Source organism: Eriocheir sinensis, chromosome 24, assembly GCF_024679095.1.
Source record: "Eriocheir sinensis breed Jianghai 21 chromosome 24, ASM2467909v1, whole genome shotgun sequence".
Classification (NCBI taxonomy): Eukaryota; Metazoa; Arthropoda; class Malacostraca; order Decapoda; family Varunidae; genus Eriocheir; species Eriocheir sinensis.
The window spans coordinates 6,496,659-6,514,060 of NC_066532.1; the positions used below are offsets into that span (position 1 = coordinate 6,496,659).

The window sequence follows — 17,402 nt, forward strand, 5'->3', positions numbered from 1 at the left end:
CATCATGTCTTGCGTACCTATGTAGGTCCACTGGAGAGAGAGAGAGAGAGAGAGAGAGAGAGAGAGAGAGAGAGAGAGAGAGAGAGAGAGAGAGAGAGAGAGAGAGAGAGAGTGTAGCATACATGTTTCAGATGCCCAAAATTTTCTATTAAAATTGAAGTCTGCAAGGTTGAATATTTGTGAGTTATGTACTCATATTAATTTTAGCAATAAGTAATTTTGATACACTGTAGACCTAAACGTTCTCTTGCCAACTGTAAGAAATTGAACAGTTTGTGTAAGTGGAAAGTGAGTATAAAATTTGCTACATATTAATTTATTTATATATATTTATGATGTATCTGTTTACTGATCTTTTTAACATATATCTCCTCATTCATTCATCAGTTTCAATTATTTATAAAGTCATCGATTAAATAGTATTCTATTCATTATTCTGTGTATTTTATTTATCAAACCCATTTTATTTGTTTATTAGTTGGTTTATTTACGTTTTTACTTCTTTATTCCCGCGCCTTGTCCTCGTCCTCCTTCAGGAACCACTGGCCCTCCATGCTGAACTTGGTGCACTCCAGCAGAGCCGAGTCGCTCACCTGCCGGAATGTAATATAATTTATAAACATTTTTTTTAAGGTTGAAAAGGTATTTTCAAAACTTCACATAGCGACAAAGTATTCGTCTTGTCATTAGGGAAAAATAATTAATCAATTGAGTATTTCAGAATATATAGGTATTGTTTTTTTTTTCTGAATGACTTTCACATTTGGATGAAGGTATTGTTCATGTAGCTTCACAATAAACATCACATCACAGAAAAAAATAGCTTTTGGTCTTAATTACAACTACACCCCGGAAAATATAATTACCAGCTAGTAATCACAATAATATTAATTATTAACTATTAACATTAATATTAACTTTTTCTAATACCTACATTTTCACAACAAATAAAACTTCCTGGTAACAATCTTCATACTTTCTTTCTCTGGTAAAAAAGATACTTAGTGTGCACCATAGCAATAGAATAGGAGAGCTTGACCAGCTTCATAACATGCGTCATGCTGTAGCCAAAAGATCTGCCAGAAATTCAAATTGATGTTGATTCAATAAGTGTGTGTGTGTGTGTGTGTGTGTGTGTGTGTGTGTGTGTGTGTGTGTGTGTGTGTGTTAGGTTTGGTCAGGATCTCGAAAAACTACCTAGAGCATTAAAAAACCCACTAATGTATCAGCATCAATTTGAATTTCACCCGGCTTCTTTTAGTAACAACACGGCAAGACGAAGCTGACTAAACTGTACACACACTCAAATAAGTATCGTTACACATTCAGCACGATACAAACTAACACTAAGGACGAAGCCATTGATAACAGGCTACTCATATTGGTATCACTGCGTGTGTTGGGTGTGGCTTCACTTGCCTGAATCAAGTGAGCGGGATTCGTAAATGAAGCAGTAGAATTTAAGCTGGCACGGTAATGCTTCATGAAACACAGGTGGAGTCAGTCGAAGTGACTTGATCTGTGTTGTATGTAACACTATAATATTGTCGTGTTTGGGTGATGAAATGATGCTTTTACACTTCACACACAAGTGAATACAGAAGCCCCCCGCCGTTCAAGGGTATTTGGTTCCGCGAGATTTCCGTGATCCGCGAATCCGCAATCGATGGGAATATAATCAAATAGGGAAAATAGGGTTTCGTTCTACCATCTCGATCGAATAAAAAATCGATTTCTAAGGCATTTCTAAGCATTGTTATATAGTTTTACATACACATAAATCACAAATTAAATATGCATGGACTCTAATAATTTAACACTCACGTCCAGGCAAGGGGTAATGTAGGCTTTGTTTTTCCCTATATATCTTATGTTTAAGCTACTATTGCCGCTCTCCTGGTAATCTTAATTGTCTGATGTGATGGTTAGTTGTGTTACCGTATTTAATGCCCTGACCCGCCCAGTAGGCGAGAGTGAGTGTGTAAAGCAGTGGTTTTCACAGCCGTAGCAACCGCCCTCCGTACATGCCATTGATCTGGGGGGGGACCCGAATGACAGGGGGGCCCCCAACTATAAGAAAGGAGAGAGAGAGAGAGAGAGAGAGAGAGAGAGAGAGAGAGAGAGAGAGAGAGAGAGAGAGAGGTATTAAAATTCGCGAGGCGTTTTTGGTTTCCTGAATGTGCATGATACAACTGGTGAAGGTTTACTGAAGTCATTCCTTGATAAGGTGAATGGGGTTGGGATAGATATTTCTGATATGAGAGGACAAGCTTACGATCATGGTGCTAACATGCGTGGAAAGAATAAAGGAGTACAAGCACGTATATTAGAACCGAAACAGCGTGCTTTGTATGTACCGTGTGGATGCAGCGAAATCCGCAAATTATGCCATTTATATTTTTGGCATCATCAATAGAATATATTTGATATTTAGCTCATCTACATATCGATGGGCTATTCTTGAAGAATGTATGCCTATTACAGTTAAAGGTCTATCAGATACTACCGTAGGTGGGAGTCACGAATTGAAGCTGTTAAACCACTCCGCCAAATTGATGTTACATAATAGGCGCACCTAACATCACCGTAACCGATCCAGGATTCAGTACGTTTCCTAATTAGTAGAAGGTAATGTTTTAATTGTATTTCGTAAAGAATCGATATAACCAAAAAACTAACTAAAATTATGGGTATTCTTTTTCTTGAACAGAACATAGAATAAATAACAGAACAATAATATGAAAATACGTAGAGCTACCGTTGCCAGATTATCGTACTCAGAGTATAGCATTTACCAGTTTCTGACGCCTAACTATTGCCAAGAAACATCGGAATATAACTCTTTTAACGATAACTGTAAATTAGTTTCGTTATTGGAGCCCAGAAGACAGTTTGGGGTAGGAAGTCGGAAAATATAATCGGCTGAGTACGACAATCTGGTAACTTAACGTTGAGGCTGTAGCCTGCAGGGACGAGCCAGCCTATACGCCATTTTGGGGGTGTCAGATACCATAAATGGCATATTTTTACTGCGCAAAGCAAGTGATCTCACGTATTGAGACTTCGTGAGCTTTCATATTTATCTATTTGTGTATATTTCATGGTGGCAAAACTTAAATTACTATTTTCATTTTTACTAGTGACACGAATATGTGACTGATTTTCACAGTAGAATTTCACTCAAACAAGTGAATCAGACACCACAGAAATATTACCAGTGTGTGTATGAATGAATACAAAGATAAGCACATACTTTGATCTAACTCTAGGATGCCTCGTGGATCATTAATAAGTAAAAACAAAATGTCTGGATAGGCTACTATTTAGCCCGTTACCGACTATGGCTGCCAAAAAAGTCCCTCCGCCAAGTTTGTACCCCCCATTTGGTGATTGTTAGGTACGCCTATTACGAATGAATCTCATAATTAAATGTTTTCCCCTCTTAAATGCACTTCCAGTTGAACAAGCTCCAACATGATCAGTTATTAATTTTGTTACGGAGATGCGTCCTTGTGTGTTGAAGGAATAAGGTTGGGAGGGGAGTGGACGAGATATTTTCCCACATCCCGGCAGCGTTATAAAAAGGCAGAATGGGATGAGACAGGAAGTTAGGGATAGGCAGGTACCGTTAATTTGAGTACCGGTAGTACCGGTGCCGAAATCTCAGGTACCTTTTGTACCGGTACCGGTACGACGAGTTTATTTTTTTTATTTCAATTTATGACGGGGGCTTTGTGGTGCAGTGGTTAGCACACTCGGCTCACAACTGAGAGCCCGGGCTCGATTCCCGGGCGGAGTGGAAAAATTTGGGCGGTTTTTCCGATACCCTACGCCCCTGTCCACCCAGCAGTGAATGGGTACCAGGTATTAATCGGGGGTTGTGTCCCGTTTCCTGGGATCTGTTCCCTTCTCATATAATTCCTTCTCCTTCTGCCTCTCTCCGGCATATGACCACAGATGTTGCGCCGACTAAACGAAACTTTCCAACTTTTTCAATTAATGACGACTGATGAAATTCCTAATTAAATTTTCAGAAAAGAATTCTCTCTCTCTCTCTCTCTCTCTCTCTCTCTCTCTCTCTGGCCTGCTACACCTCCATTATATATATTCATGTAATTCTTCAATCCAAAAACCCTCGACAAGGGATTCAAACTCTATTCTTTCGTTTAGGCTTTACTAGTATTGTGTATGGTGGATTAATGATTCTCTCTCTCTCTCTCTCTCTCTCTCTCTCTCTCTCTCTCTCTCTCTCTCTCCACTGAATGGAGTGAAATCAGTGAATATTTATCTTTTCGAAAAAAAAACAATATATAATTATTATGGATGGACTCATAGTCTAATAACAATAACAGTATGTATATTAGCAAAAACTTTAAAAAAAATCAGACATGAAGAATTATCTTATCTATAAGTTAATAAAATAATGGTGGAGGGCGGGAGGATGGAAACAAGGCAGGACAAAATGGCGGGAAGCCGGACATATGCAGCAACTCGTACAGCCAGGCCCAACACAAAGACCAATCATAACAAGTCTGTTCAGGCGCAGGAGAGGCATGGCAAAGAGGTGACGTTATATTGCCTCGGTGAGTCCGAGGCATGGAGGTGGAATTGGTGGAGTCGAAACGGTCCGTTAATCCCATTCATTGAGGTGAAGCAGCCGAACTGTCATTTTTAGGGCCGCAAGATGAGGGATACCCGGGTGAGAGCGCACGTCCACTACCTTAGTTGTTAACTCCAGACCCCATCTCATTCATTATGATGGTGGTGTTCTTGAGAACTGTACATTTATTGTTGCGGTAGATCTATTTCGTAAATACTTAACCTGACAATACAAGGCAGCCTGGGTGAGCCCATTAAGGGGCAGCCAGACCTGACAACACCTTATACCTGGCAGGTGTTCACAACCTTACGACCCTAAAGAGCGGCAGTTCAGCAGATTCATTTTTTAGGGCTGATGTCGACTCCACAAATTCTACCTCCATGGTCCGAGGACAGAAAACGGAGTAATTGATGGGTGACTTGTATTTTTTTATTTTGTCCACTGTATAGCTACTACCTTTTCAGTCATTTTATTATTTCTTTATTAACTCCAATTATACCATTCTTATTCAACAAAATATCATAATTCCACGTTTGTGTTTATAATTGGATGTGCAGCCACCTACAGCACATTTATTAGGCATCCTGGTCCACATCAACGCTGTGTACCCGACCACGTTTCGTTGCAGACTGACTCGGCTCCACGCAACGGACCCCGCCTTTGAAAGCAACGACGTCATGCGCGGGCCCGACGAGATTTTCGGGGGAAGTGACCAGACTTGTTATAATTAGATTTTGGCCCAACATTCCTGAGCCAAGCATGGCGGGCGAGCGTGTACGTCCCTATAAGCGCCGGCCAACCGGTACTGGTAGTGGTAATATAGTCTGGCTCAGCTAAATGTGCGGTTGTGTACTGTGCGTCTTTGCCCTGTGAGGAGCAAACGGGAGTACAGCGATGCCACGTTTTTAACCCCACGTGATTGCCCCTCTCTCTCTCTCTCTCTCTCTCTCTCTCTCTCTCTCTCTCTCTCTCTCTCTCATTCATCGCAGCAAACTCGTAATCTTGAACCCGCCAGTACCTCCACCTCTATTACCAAGCCTCAAGATAACCTAAGAGTCCTTGGTTTCAATGCGCGTAGCCTAAGAAACAAGTTTGAACTGAGATGTCTTGCTCTGACAATTTTTTTGACGTAATTGCTATAACCGAAACATTTATCGACACCACAAATATTGATTTAAGGACAGAATACAACATAGATGGGTACAGACTCTTCAACAAAGATCGTGTAAACCGTAGAGGTGGTGGTGTCGCCCTTTTTGTCAAAAGCTATTTGCAGCCCACTGACAGAAAACCAGGAGACGGTAACGTTGAAGATTTGTGCGTGCGAGTAAACATTGCAAAGGTCAATTTAAATATATCTGTCACCTACAGGCCTCCGGGGCAATCACTCGGTGCCGATCTTGAAATGTACAGCGTTTTAAGGCAGTCACTTAATAACAGCGACTCACTGAAAATAGAAGACTTTAACCTCTCCCATATCGACTGGGCGACACTGTCAGGTACAGAAGGCGAGTCACATAGAATGATCGAATTTTTAGAAGAAAATTATCTAAGCCAAATGGTTTCTGAACCAACTCGACAAAATAACATACTAGACCTTGTTATAACGACCCAAGATAACCTAGTCAGTAATGTCACGATAGGAGAACACCTCGGTTCTTGCGATCATAAAATAGTCCGCGTCGACATTAGAGCTCAAACATCAGTGACTGAAAATAAAGTAAAGGTGCCCGATTTCAAAAGAGCTAACTTCGTAGAAATCCGACGAAAACTAATAGAAATGCAACTATCAGATGACGGTAATGTAGAGGACGCCTGGCTAAGCTTTAAAAATCATTTACTCACTCAGCAGAACACATTCGTCCCTTTGTGTGAGAAGCGAAGTAACACTAATAAAAGCCCACCTTGGTTTAACAGCGAAATTAAACACTCAGTCAAGGAGAGAAAATTGTTTTACAGGCTAAAGAAAGAGCAAAGCACGCCCGAAAACATTAGACTTTACCATGATGCCAGGCGACGAGTAAACAGACTAGTATGTCAGGCAAAGCGTAGGTATGAATAAGCTATTGCGGGCAACTGTAAAAATGATCCGAAATCCTTCTTCAGTTACATAAACAACAGAAAGGCTATCAGAAGTGGAATTGGACCCCTAACAAACAGCGATGGTGCACTAGTGACTGACAGCCAACACGTTGCAAATCTATTAAACAATTACTTTTCCTCGGTGTTTAATACTAACAGTCCTCCCACCACTACCACCAACACCAGTACTATTGTAAATCCCGAGCATGCATTGCCTAACTTTGAAATAAAAACCGATGAAATCCTTTAAGCCCTCAAATCACTTCAAACAAATAAAAGTCCTGGACCTGACAAAGTATATCCTACTCTGCTCAAAGAAACAAAGAGCGAAATAGTCTCCTCCCTCACAACCGTATTCAATATGTCCTTGCGACAAGGCATCGTCCCTTCGGTTTGAAAAAATGCTAACGTGACACCGATTTTTAAGAAAGGAGACAAAAACGTACCAGGTAATTACAGGCCCATTAGTCTAACTTCGGCTGTAGGTAAGCTACTTGAGAGCATAATTAGAGACAACATTGCGAGTTACCTTGAGAGGCACTCATTAATTGGGAACTCACAACATGGCTTCTGTAACAAAAGATCCTGCCTATTAAACCTATTAACCTTTTATAACGGCCTCTTCACGGTTTATGACGTAACCAAATCACTGGACGTAGTCTATCTTGATTTCCAGAAAGCGTTTGATAAAGTCCCACATCATAAATTACTTTACAAATTAAAGCAAATAGGTATTGACGGTCAAGTACACCAATGGATTGCGAATTGGTTGAGCAACAGACAACAAAGAGTGGTGATTGACGGATTTAACTCAGCGTGGGCGCCGGTCACTAGTGGCGTCCCTCAGGGCTCGGTTCTTGGCCCAGTGCTCTTCATTATTTACATCAACGATGTGGATGTCGGACTCGATAATCGCATTAGTAAATTTGCAGACGACACAAAGAATGGTAACTCGGTTCACACTGACGAAGACAGGCAAAGCCTCCAAGAGGATTTGCACAAAATTTCAGATTGGTCTGATAGATGGGAGATGCCCTTTAACGTAGACAAGTGCCAGGTCCTTCAAGTTGGAACAAGGAAGAAGTTCGATTACGAAATGCGCGGCGTTAAACTTAAAAGCGTTCAATGCGTTAAGGACTTGGGGGTCAAAATCACGACAAACCTCAAATTCTCACAGCAATGCATCGATGCAGCAAATGAAGCGAACAGAATGTTGGGCTTCATTAAAAGAAACTTTTTATTCAAGAATAAAGATGTAATACTTCCACTCTACAATAGTTTAGTCAGACCCCACTTGGAATATGCGGTACAGTTTTGGTCTCCCCACCATGCAAAGGACACTGCTAAATTAGAAGGTGTTCAGTGTCGGGCAACAAAAATGATCCCTTCCTTGCGCAACAAATCTTACGAAGAAAGGCTTTCCACCCTTAACATGTTCTCTCTTGAGAAACGTCGCCTCCGAGGAAAACTGATCGAATGTTTTAAAATACTTAATGGTTTCACGAATGTAGACAGATCAACATTGTTTATGATCGATGACACTTTGCGTACGAGGAACAATGGCGTAAAACTCAAATGTAGACAAGTAAATTCAGACTGCACCAAATTATTCTTCAGTAACGTTGTAGTGCGAGAATGGAATAAGCTCCCACCGTCAGTGGTCCAGTGTAACACGATTGACTTTTTCAAAAACAAGCTCGACCGTCACTTCCATCAACTTAATATCAACTAGAGTTGAAATGCATCGTTTTGGAGCCTTCTGATTAATGTAGAATCACTTGGGTTTAAGGATAGACCACCTAGTCTGGACCATGGGGTCTGTGTGGTCTGATTTTCTATGTAAATCTATGTAAATCTCTCTCTCTCTCTCTCTCTCTCTCTCTCTCTCTCTCTCTCTCTCTCTCTCTCTCTCTCTCTCTCTCTCTCTCTCTCTCTCTCTCTCTCTCTCGTGGCGTTACTGCCACGGGGATTTGAATGTATTCTTTTCTACTTGTGTCAACTTATTTTTAACCAACATTCCTTCACGATGTCATCTTAATATAATTGTGAAACTACTTACACATCCCAAAACGAAAGGGAAACTCAATAATAAGTATAGCATTTTTTTAGCAACTCTGAAAAATATGTATGCCACGTTTCTTTATATGCTTACAAATATCTTGTCCATAATAAGTTAACTGTTCTTTCATACGTTATAATACTAAGATTAAATGTGTATGCATATTTGCTAATCATATTTGCCATGGTTTTACTTATATTAGAACATTTCTACATAGCGGGCTGGGAGACACGCGGCAAGGCTGTACAAGGGGACCCCTACGCTGAACCCCCCCCACAACCTCACGTTTAGCCGACTCAGAATATACTACCGTTAGGATCCCGATACTTTTAGCGGTAACCCCAGTACCGAGTAGGATCAGTACCACTCGGTACTGATGAGTACCGAGTGGAATCGATCCTATTCGGTAATGGTCACTACCGAGTAGGATCGATTCTACTTTATTTATCCTCTTCATACTGTAAAAGTATGCCCAGGATGCAGGTTTTCCATGTTCTAAAACTATAAACTTTACGAAAAACCATGACAGGCCCTTTTATGGTTCATACTTTGTCACAAGGTGGCCCTTGCAGGAGTAGGCGCGAAAACTGGCTTTGTCCCCGGGCGCTGAAAACCCTAGCTACACCTTTGCTTAGCACATAGTATATTCCGTTTCCTTACCCATAACTATTGAATAAAACATCCCTAATTAACGGTTTTAACAATAACTTTGACTGAATATCGTTATTAGTGCGGGCACAGAGTTGCCAAGCTTGAAAGACCCGAAAAGCATCTAAGTGTATCATACTTAAGGATTATTTCGCTTACTTTAACATTGTAATGTTCCGTTTGGGAGGGAAAGAGATGTAAAGTTATTCCAGTTTTATTAATTATGTTTTCTGTGTCCCAGATTAATGAATTTTCCCTACAGTGCACGTAGGATAACAGTGGTTCTTAACCACCATGATCTTGTAAGCCAAACGTTAGACCGACGGGGAAATATGTAGTGCGAATAGTACTGTGGCCTTCCATGGATGAATATGACACTTAAATCGAATTTTGATATTTAGAAAGCAAAAATAAGTAAGTTTCCTTTAGAAAGAGACAGTCCCGTGCATCCAGCCCAAGATCCAGCCCCAGAGACGGTTTCTTTGTTTACATTGCGCAACGTTCGAGCTGGGCGCTACAGACCGCGTATACGCGAATTTTCATCCGCGTCCGGCGGGTGTATCGCAAATACCCTACCCGCGTATAAGCGAATCCGTGAACAGTGAGGCCGTGAACAGCAGGGGGCTTCTATAGTTAAAATTTCGTCCATTAAGGAGACAATATGATAAACACCTTGCGTTATTGTTAGACTTCCTCTTTCTTACCAGCAATGCTTTTAGCGTTGCAGTTTGAAGCGTTTTTTTCAGATGCCCACATCTTGTTCATGAGAGAAAAGACGTTCAGAAGAAGCATTATTTCCAGGATGGCACATTATGAACTGAACTATATCTGACATGCGTTGATGGTTGATGTTTTGTCTTTGACATGGGGGAACATGTCTACTCACCGCTGTTACGTATACCATATGAACATTATTGTTTTATAACGTGAATATAAAGCTTAAAGAAGTGGCACTCAAATCGGACAATTTACGGTTTCACCCAACCAACGATTTTCTGACGTGGTTCATGTTTTCCTGGTGATAGATGTAGTGAATTGCATGAGTTTGTACCTCATTTCCGTCGCAAATGTCTACTTTTCGAGTTATGCCTCTTTTCAAGTTATGCCTATCCCCTGCCCGAAACGATCTTGGGGACCTGTTTGTACACAATAGTTTCCAGACTCACGTAACCTCCTTCTTACCTTTTTGAGGGGGACGTAGCCGGCGTGGGGCGTATAGCGGGGGTGCTCGGGGCCCATGAAGGTCCTGTTGTGTCGCTGGTTGTAGGCGATGACGTAGGACCAGCGGCGGTGCAGGCTGGCGTTGGGCAGGGAGCGGTGCAGCAGCGTGGCGGGGAAGAAGAGCGCGTCGCCTGCCTTCATCTCCACGTACAGGTGCTCATGCCGCTTCTTGGCCTGGGGGAGAGAGGGTGGGGGGTGGAGGGACGACTGGTTGGTTGAATGACTAATTGGTTGACTCAGTGATTGGCTGACTGAGTGGTTGGTTGATTGATTGGTTGATTGATTAGTTGGTTAAATGACTGACTGGTTAGTTGAGTTTTTGGTTATCAGAAAGGTTGGTAAGTTGACTGGTTCGTTAGTTGACTGATTGACTGACTGGCTGGCTGACTAACTAACTAATTGTGTGATTTGTTTACGATAGGAAGGGGGGAAACAATGAGGAATGGAAGGGAGCTATGACATTCTCTCTCTCTCTCTCTCTCTCTCTCTCTCTCTCTCTCTCTCTCTCTCTCACCTCCTCCACCCTCTCCAAGTCTGCTTGTAGCTGCTTCCCTGCTGGTGCGTGTTCGATTCGGCCCATTCTGTGAGAGCCTCGAAGCACCTCCAGACACCCGTTTTCCTTTGTACAGTCGTCAACGGCGATGAAAACGGAGGCCGCGTCAGGGAACATGTAGCCCCAGTTGTAGAAGTACCTTTGATGGCGAGACGATAGAGAAGAAAACCATTTACAAGCTAATTTGGCACGATAACCAACATTACTTATCCCCTAATTCACAAATTCATTATAATGGTTATTAGACCGTAGACTTAGTGGAGTGGAAAGCCGTCTTATTAAGTGTGAGTAAAATGCTTGGAAAAAGTATAGTGGGGTTTAGCGTAGAGGGCTTAAGAACAGGGAATAAGGAATAATACTGATGAATCGAGAGGGGTGTTGTAGAGATGTAATGTTCAAGAATGAGAAAGTTAGGAGTGAGAGGTGAATAGTGCAGAAAAAAAGGAATTACTCTCTCTCTCTCTCTCTCTCTCTCTCTCTCTCTCTCTCACCCGTAGTCCTGATGCCATAGGAAGGAGCTGCTCTGGTTGGGTTCCTTCATGAGAATCTTGGTGCTAAAATGATACACTTCCTCGCCGCCCATCAGCTGAGTAGAGACATAGCTGTATTATTATTATTATTATTATTATTATTATTATTATTATTATTATTATTATTATTGATAATAGTAGTAGTAGTAATAGTGGTGGTGGCAGTAGTAGTAGTAGTAACAGTAGTAGTAGTAGTAGTAGTAGTAGTAGTAGTAGTAGTAGTAGTAGTAATAGTAGTAGTAGTAGCAGCAATAATCACCGCTTGGTGTCAACTTCGGGGCATGAAGCTTAATGCTAATAAAACGCATTCCATTACCATCAGTAGATCCCGTACCTTGAATCCACCTCATCCCTGTTTGCATATTTTTGGTGAACTGATTAATGATGTTTCTAGTATACGTTTGTTAGGAGTCACTCTTGATTCTAAACTGACATTTGAGAAGCACATCCGTTCCATGTCTTCCACTATTGCACAGAAGACAGGCTTACTTCGTAAGTGCTTCAAAATATTTCCTTGTGACTCAACTGTAATCAAATCTTTTTATGCATTCATTTTGCCCCACTTTGAGTATTGTGCTCCTGTTTGGATGTCTGCTGCCAATTGCCATTTAAAGTTACTTGACAGAGCTATCAGTTCAATTAAATTTATTTCTCCAGCACATGTTCTTGATCTTGATCATCGGCGTCAAGTTGGTGCCCTTAGCAGTTTTTTTAAGAATAATCGGCATCCCTTACACAATGCTTTGCCTGATCCCTTTAGGCCGGTGTCACACTGGGCGGTTTCGCCGCGCGGCAGCACTAACCTCAAGGTTGTTTGTGTCCTTGAGGCAGAAGGATTACTTAAAGAGTCCACATGTCTGAGCAATTGGGTTCACCCCTTTCACGCTGAGAGGGAAACTAGTGAAAAGTTTGAGAAGTTTTATGAGAATATGTGGTGTTAGTGAGCTCTGATCTCAGTCCAAGGGCACAATGCATTCAAGCTAGAAATCGAGCAAACAGAGTAATGGGTTTTATATCAAGGAGCATAAGCAAGCGCCGAGGTCTTCCTTAAACTATATTTAGCATTAGTTAGACCTCATCTTGATTATGCGGTTCATTTCTGGTCACCTTACTATAGAATGGATATAAAAATGTTAGAATCGGTGCAGAGAAGGATGACTAAGATGATTCAAGGGTTACGAAACTTGCCATACGAGTTAAACTTGCATTCTCTAGAAAGGCGAAGGGTGCGTGGAGACATGATCAGGGTTTATAAATGGATGAAGGGCTGTAGTAAGGGGGATATTAAAAAGGTTCTGTTGGTAAGAGAACCGGTTAGGACACATAGTAATGGGTTTAAACTGGATAAATTCAGATGCAACAAGGAACTAGGCAAAAAATGGTTTACTAACAGAGTGGTAGATGAGTGGAACAGGCTGAGGAGTCATGTGGTGAGTGCCAGTACAATTGTCGCATTAAAAAATAGATTAGAGAAATTCATAGACAGTGATATTAGGTGGGGTTAGATTCACGGGAGCTTTGGTTCAAAGGAGCTGCCTTGTACAGGCCTACCGGCCTCTTGTAGACTCCTACGTTCTTATGTTCTTATGTTGTTAATTACCGAATGACCAAGGCTTCATTTGATAAATTGCTGCAAGTTCTAAGGTCTCACATCTCCAAACAAAACACACAGTTCAGGAGGGCAATATCTGCCGAGGAAAGATTGACAATTACACTAACTGAATAAACAAATCAACGTCAAACATGGTGGTCGACCGCGCGGCGGAACCACCCAATGTGACCACGTGGATTGAACTGTGTGTGTTGTGTCCTCAAACGCGGCGGGAAGCGGCAGCGCGGCAGGGCGGTTCTGCTACAGCATGCTGAGGTGGTGGGCGGCTGCCGCGCGCCACCGCGCGGCAAAACCGCCCAGTGTGACACCTCCAATTGGTTTGTGTGTGTTATCGCAAAAGCGGCGAAACCGCGCGGCAAAACCGCCTAGTGTGACACCGGCCTACTCCTGCCCGGGTCACGAGGTTTGCTCTTAGTCAAAACGATCTTGCTTTTAATCCTGTGAATTTTTGTACGACACAATTCACACGATGTTTTCTTCCGTCGTTGACAAGTTTATGGAATCAGTTACCCAATGATATTGTCCATTCTGCAGACATTTCTACATTTAAGTCTCGTGTGAATGTCTTTTTGAAACTAATTTTATTTTTGCTGCTTTTAGCTTTGACTGGCCAGTTTCTTAACTATTCGTTGCCTTTGCTTCTCTCCAATACCTTTTGGTATTTTGTGTGGTTCAAGTTGTTGTATCTGCACCCTGAAGGGAGGCTTTGGTAGCTTATCATCATAATAGTAGTAGTAGTAGTAGTAGTAGTAGTATCTAGTAGTAGTAGTAGTAGTAGTAGTAGTAGTAGTGGTAGTAGTAGTAGTAGTAGTAGTAGTAGTAGTAGTAGTAGTAGCAGTAGTAGCAGAAATAAAAGAAAACTGGCGGTAGGAGTGGTAGTAATAGTGTTAGCAGTGATGGTAGTCGAAGTTGTATCAGCAACAGTAATATAGGTAGTAGTAGTTGTGATATAGAACATATTATATTGATAGAAAGATAGATAGGTAGATATATATATAGACAGAAAATATAATAGAAAGAAAGGGCTGCGATACTGTGCTTATTAAGAAAGAATATCAAAAAAGTTTTCTGTACCAAAACACTTCGTTCTTCGGTTTTACAATTACACACACACACACACACACACACACACACACACCTCCTCCAGCGTCCCGGCTATCTTGTTCATGCTGGCCACGCACCCCGGCACGTCCTCGCCCACCCTGAACCAAAGCACCATCCGCGTCTCCTTCCGCTCGTCATCCGCGGTGGTGTAGACGTGGCGCTGCACCTCCTCCGACTCCAGCACCTGCCGCACCTTGCTCATCTCCGCGGGGCTCAACACCTGTCTGGGGGTGATACATTGACTGATAGGTAGATAGATATATAGATTGATGGATGAATGGATGGATGGGTGGATAGATTGATAGATAGATAGATAGATAGATAGATAGATAGTTAGATAGATAATTAGATAAAGCAATAGATAAATAGATAGGAAGATTGACTTACTGATAGAGAGATAGATAGTAGACATATAGATAGATAGATAGATACATAGATAGATAGATAGTCAAGTAAATAGATAGATAAACAGACAAAAAATTAATAAATAACTAGAAATAGTGAGACAGTTGGGGGATAGTTTGCTAATTAAGAAAGAATAATAAATATATTCTGCATCATAATATTTCTTCCTGGCTCGGTTTTATAATTACGTAAATCCACAGAATTCATGATATACTTGAGCTAACACTGGAATAAGAGCTAATGCAAACGTTAAGTAAGTCATAAAAAAACAGGAACAAGAAATACTGAATTATTATTACTAAAAATTTACTAAAAAAAATATATATGCCTCTTCTACCGTAAATAAATAAATAAAATAAAATAAGTAGATACAATGAAATGATTAATGTGGAAGGTGCATGCAAGGGACGGTATTTTAGGTGTATTTTTTGTGCCGTCACTCACCGGAGGAGGACGTAGCCGTTGGTTCGGAACGCTTCCTTCATGGCGGGTGTGACGCAGAAGGTCTTGGGGTCGTATGTGAAGTCTGAAAGTGCTGTGAAAGTATAACAAGCTCTTAATTATGTACACTGTGAAAGCTCTATATTGTCTATGAATAAAGAACGACCTAATGATTGTGAACTCTAAAAGATAAACGAAAGAATAACAAGCTCATAATCATGCAAATGGACGTCTCTGTGGACGAATAACAAACTCACATGTAAACTCTGATGTCATTATACAACTCTCACAGCCTTATAAGTACACTGAAAGATCTGAGAAAAGACAACAAGCTCACATGTAAACTCTGATGTCATTATACAACTCTCACAGCCTTATAAGTACACTGAAAGATCTGAGAAAAGACAACAAACTCACATGTAAACTCTGATGTCATTATACAACTCTCACAGCCTTATAAGTACACTGAAAGATCTGAGAAAAGACAACAGACTCACATGTAAACTCTGATGTCATTATACAACTCTCACAACCTTATAAGTACACTGAAAGATCTGAGAAAAGACAACAAGCTCACATGTCAACTCTGAAATATACCCTTTATAGATATCCAACTGGCCAACATTTAAGTGAAACCTGAACTGCACCTAATAAAAAATAGCGTCTTTTCTACAACATAATCAGGACCATTAAAACAGATTTTAGGCACATATAAGTGAAGAAATACTGTCTTTTTCATAACTTTACCTGGGATCTCATGATAGACTTAACATGGTCAGCCCTAGCCAAGCCTTACCTGCCATGTTTGCAGCGTGTGATGGGCTGAACAGAGTGGCGCCATGTGTAGTGGTGTCGGGAGATATCTGTGTAGTATTGTTACCATATTGTGATGAGTCGTACGAATGCTGTGTTATTCTATTTTTTTCATGTTCTATCTTTGAAGGGCACGTAGTTTGCTTTCCGGTGCTTCATTAAGTTATGGGTATTTGTTGATGATTTTAGTATAATGGCAACAGGGAATAGTACTTTGAAGAATGTTATTACTGCATGTTCCCACTCGTTTAGTTGTTGTGTCAGAACTGCAGTCTCAATGGCTTATCGTGTGTCTCCGATAAGATAATAACTGGGTGCATGTAACCCTTAGTAACAATCAATGCAATCAACAGTATCATGAAGACGCTAACCTGAGGGCTCACCACTCCCAATGATTACCTGTTGTTGTTTTTTTGTACTGGAGGCTAATGAGCAGTCACAGGAGCTACGCTTATTTTTATTATTGTTTTACATTACTAATATTTTTTTTTCCATAGACGAAGGTAAACAAAGATCAAGAAGCAGGAGAAGTAACAAGAATAAACTGAAATGACTGGCACTAACAAATAAATAAGTAAAACGTGCGGTTTTTCAATAGAATATTTCAAAAAAACGAATTTTAACTTTGGCAAAAAAGCATCACAATAAAACTAAATGACCTATATACCACTACTAAACATCTGCTATTATTTCTGTACCTAAATAATGAAGGAAAAAAAAAAAAAAAAAAATATATATATATATATATATATATATATATATATATATATATATATATATATATATATATATATATATATATATATGTGTGTGTGTGTGTGTGTGTGTGTGTGTGTGTGTGTATCATATACGATTAAATGAACAACTAACTCCACGAAAAAAAAATCGGTTAATGGTCATCTTCTTTACTCTTTGGTTGTAAAATATTAAAAGGCACCTTGCAGTTATATGCTTCCCAATAGTCAATACCCACCATCTACTGTAACTTAAGAGAGAGAGAGAGAGAGAGAGAGAGAGAGAGAGAGAGAGAGAGAGAGAGAGAGAGAGAGAGAGAGAGAGAGAGAGAGAGAGAGATTTTGTTTTGATTAATTTATTACACCCAAGGGTGCCAAGCCTAGTACATGTTCAAGATTCTAACTTTGATACAGGCGACTCGTGCCTCACAGAGCACGCTGTGATACTTAGTCAACATTAGGAAAAAAATATTTAGCATCCCCCAAAATGTGGATGTCGAGTGAGGATAACATCTAGATTGTTTCCAGACAATAAATATTTACATGTCTCCACAAGGGAGATTCCTTGCGGTATTAAGTCAGCAACACGTGGACACTCCA

General features: G+C 40.7%; 1 protein-coding gene across 2 annotated transcripts; it reads right to left on the reverse strand.

The window, feature by feature from the left end:
- Positions 1 to 300: 300 nt before the first annotated feature.
- Positions 301 to 16,238, reverse strand: LOC127002811 (L-proline trans-4-hydroxylase-like). 2 transcript variants are annotated; one of them, XM_050869016.1, is made up of 7 exons: positions 16,052 to 16,238; positions 15,259 to 15,349; positions 14,444 to 14,633; positions 11,655 to 11,749; positions 11,125 to 11,302; positions 10,572 to 10,784; positions 301 to 593 (listed from the first exon to the last, which is right to left on the reverse strand). In XM_050869016.1, exons 1-7 carry the CDS (start codon positions 16,056 to 16,058, stop codon positions 504 to 506), a joined length of 864 nt encoding a protein of 287 aa, XP_050724973.1. In that variant the 5' UTR covers positions 16,059 to 16,238; the 3' UTR covers positions 301 to 503. The 2 variants fall into 2 exon arrangements, with proteins under 2 accessions (XP_050724973.1, XP_050724974.1); XM_050869017.1 differs by lacking the exon at positions 16,052 to 16,238 and adding an exon at positions 16,003 to 16,037.
- Between the last annotated feature and the right edge of the window lie 1,164 nt (positions 16,239 to 17,402).

What these genes read in the sequence shown, in the direction of transcription:
- LOC127002811 (XM_050869016.1), bottom strand. An exon ending in AACGGCTACGTCCTCCTCCG is followed by an intron (nt 14,634 to 15,258) that starts GTGAGTGACGGC and finishes TATCACCCCCAG; the next exon opens with ACAGGTGTTGAGCCCCGCGG. An exon ending in ACTTGGAGAGGGTGGAGGAG is followed by an intron (nt 10,785 to 11,124) that starts GTGAGAGAGAGA and finishes TCTCTCCCCCAG; the next exon opens with GCCAAGAAGCGGCATGAGCA.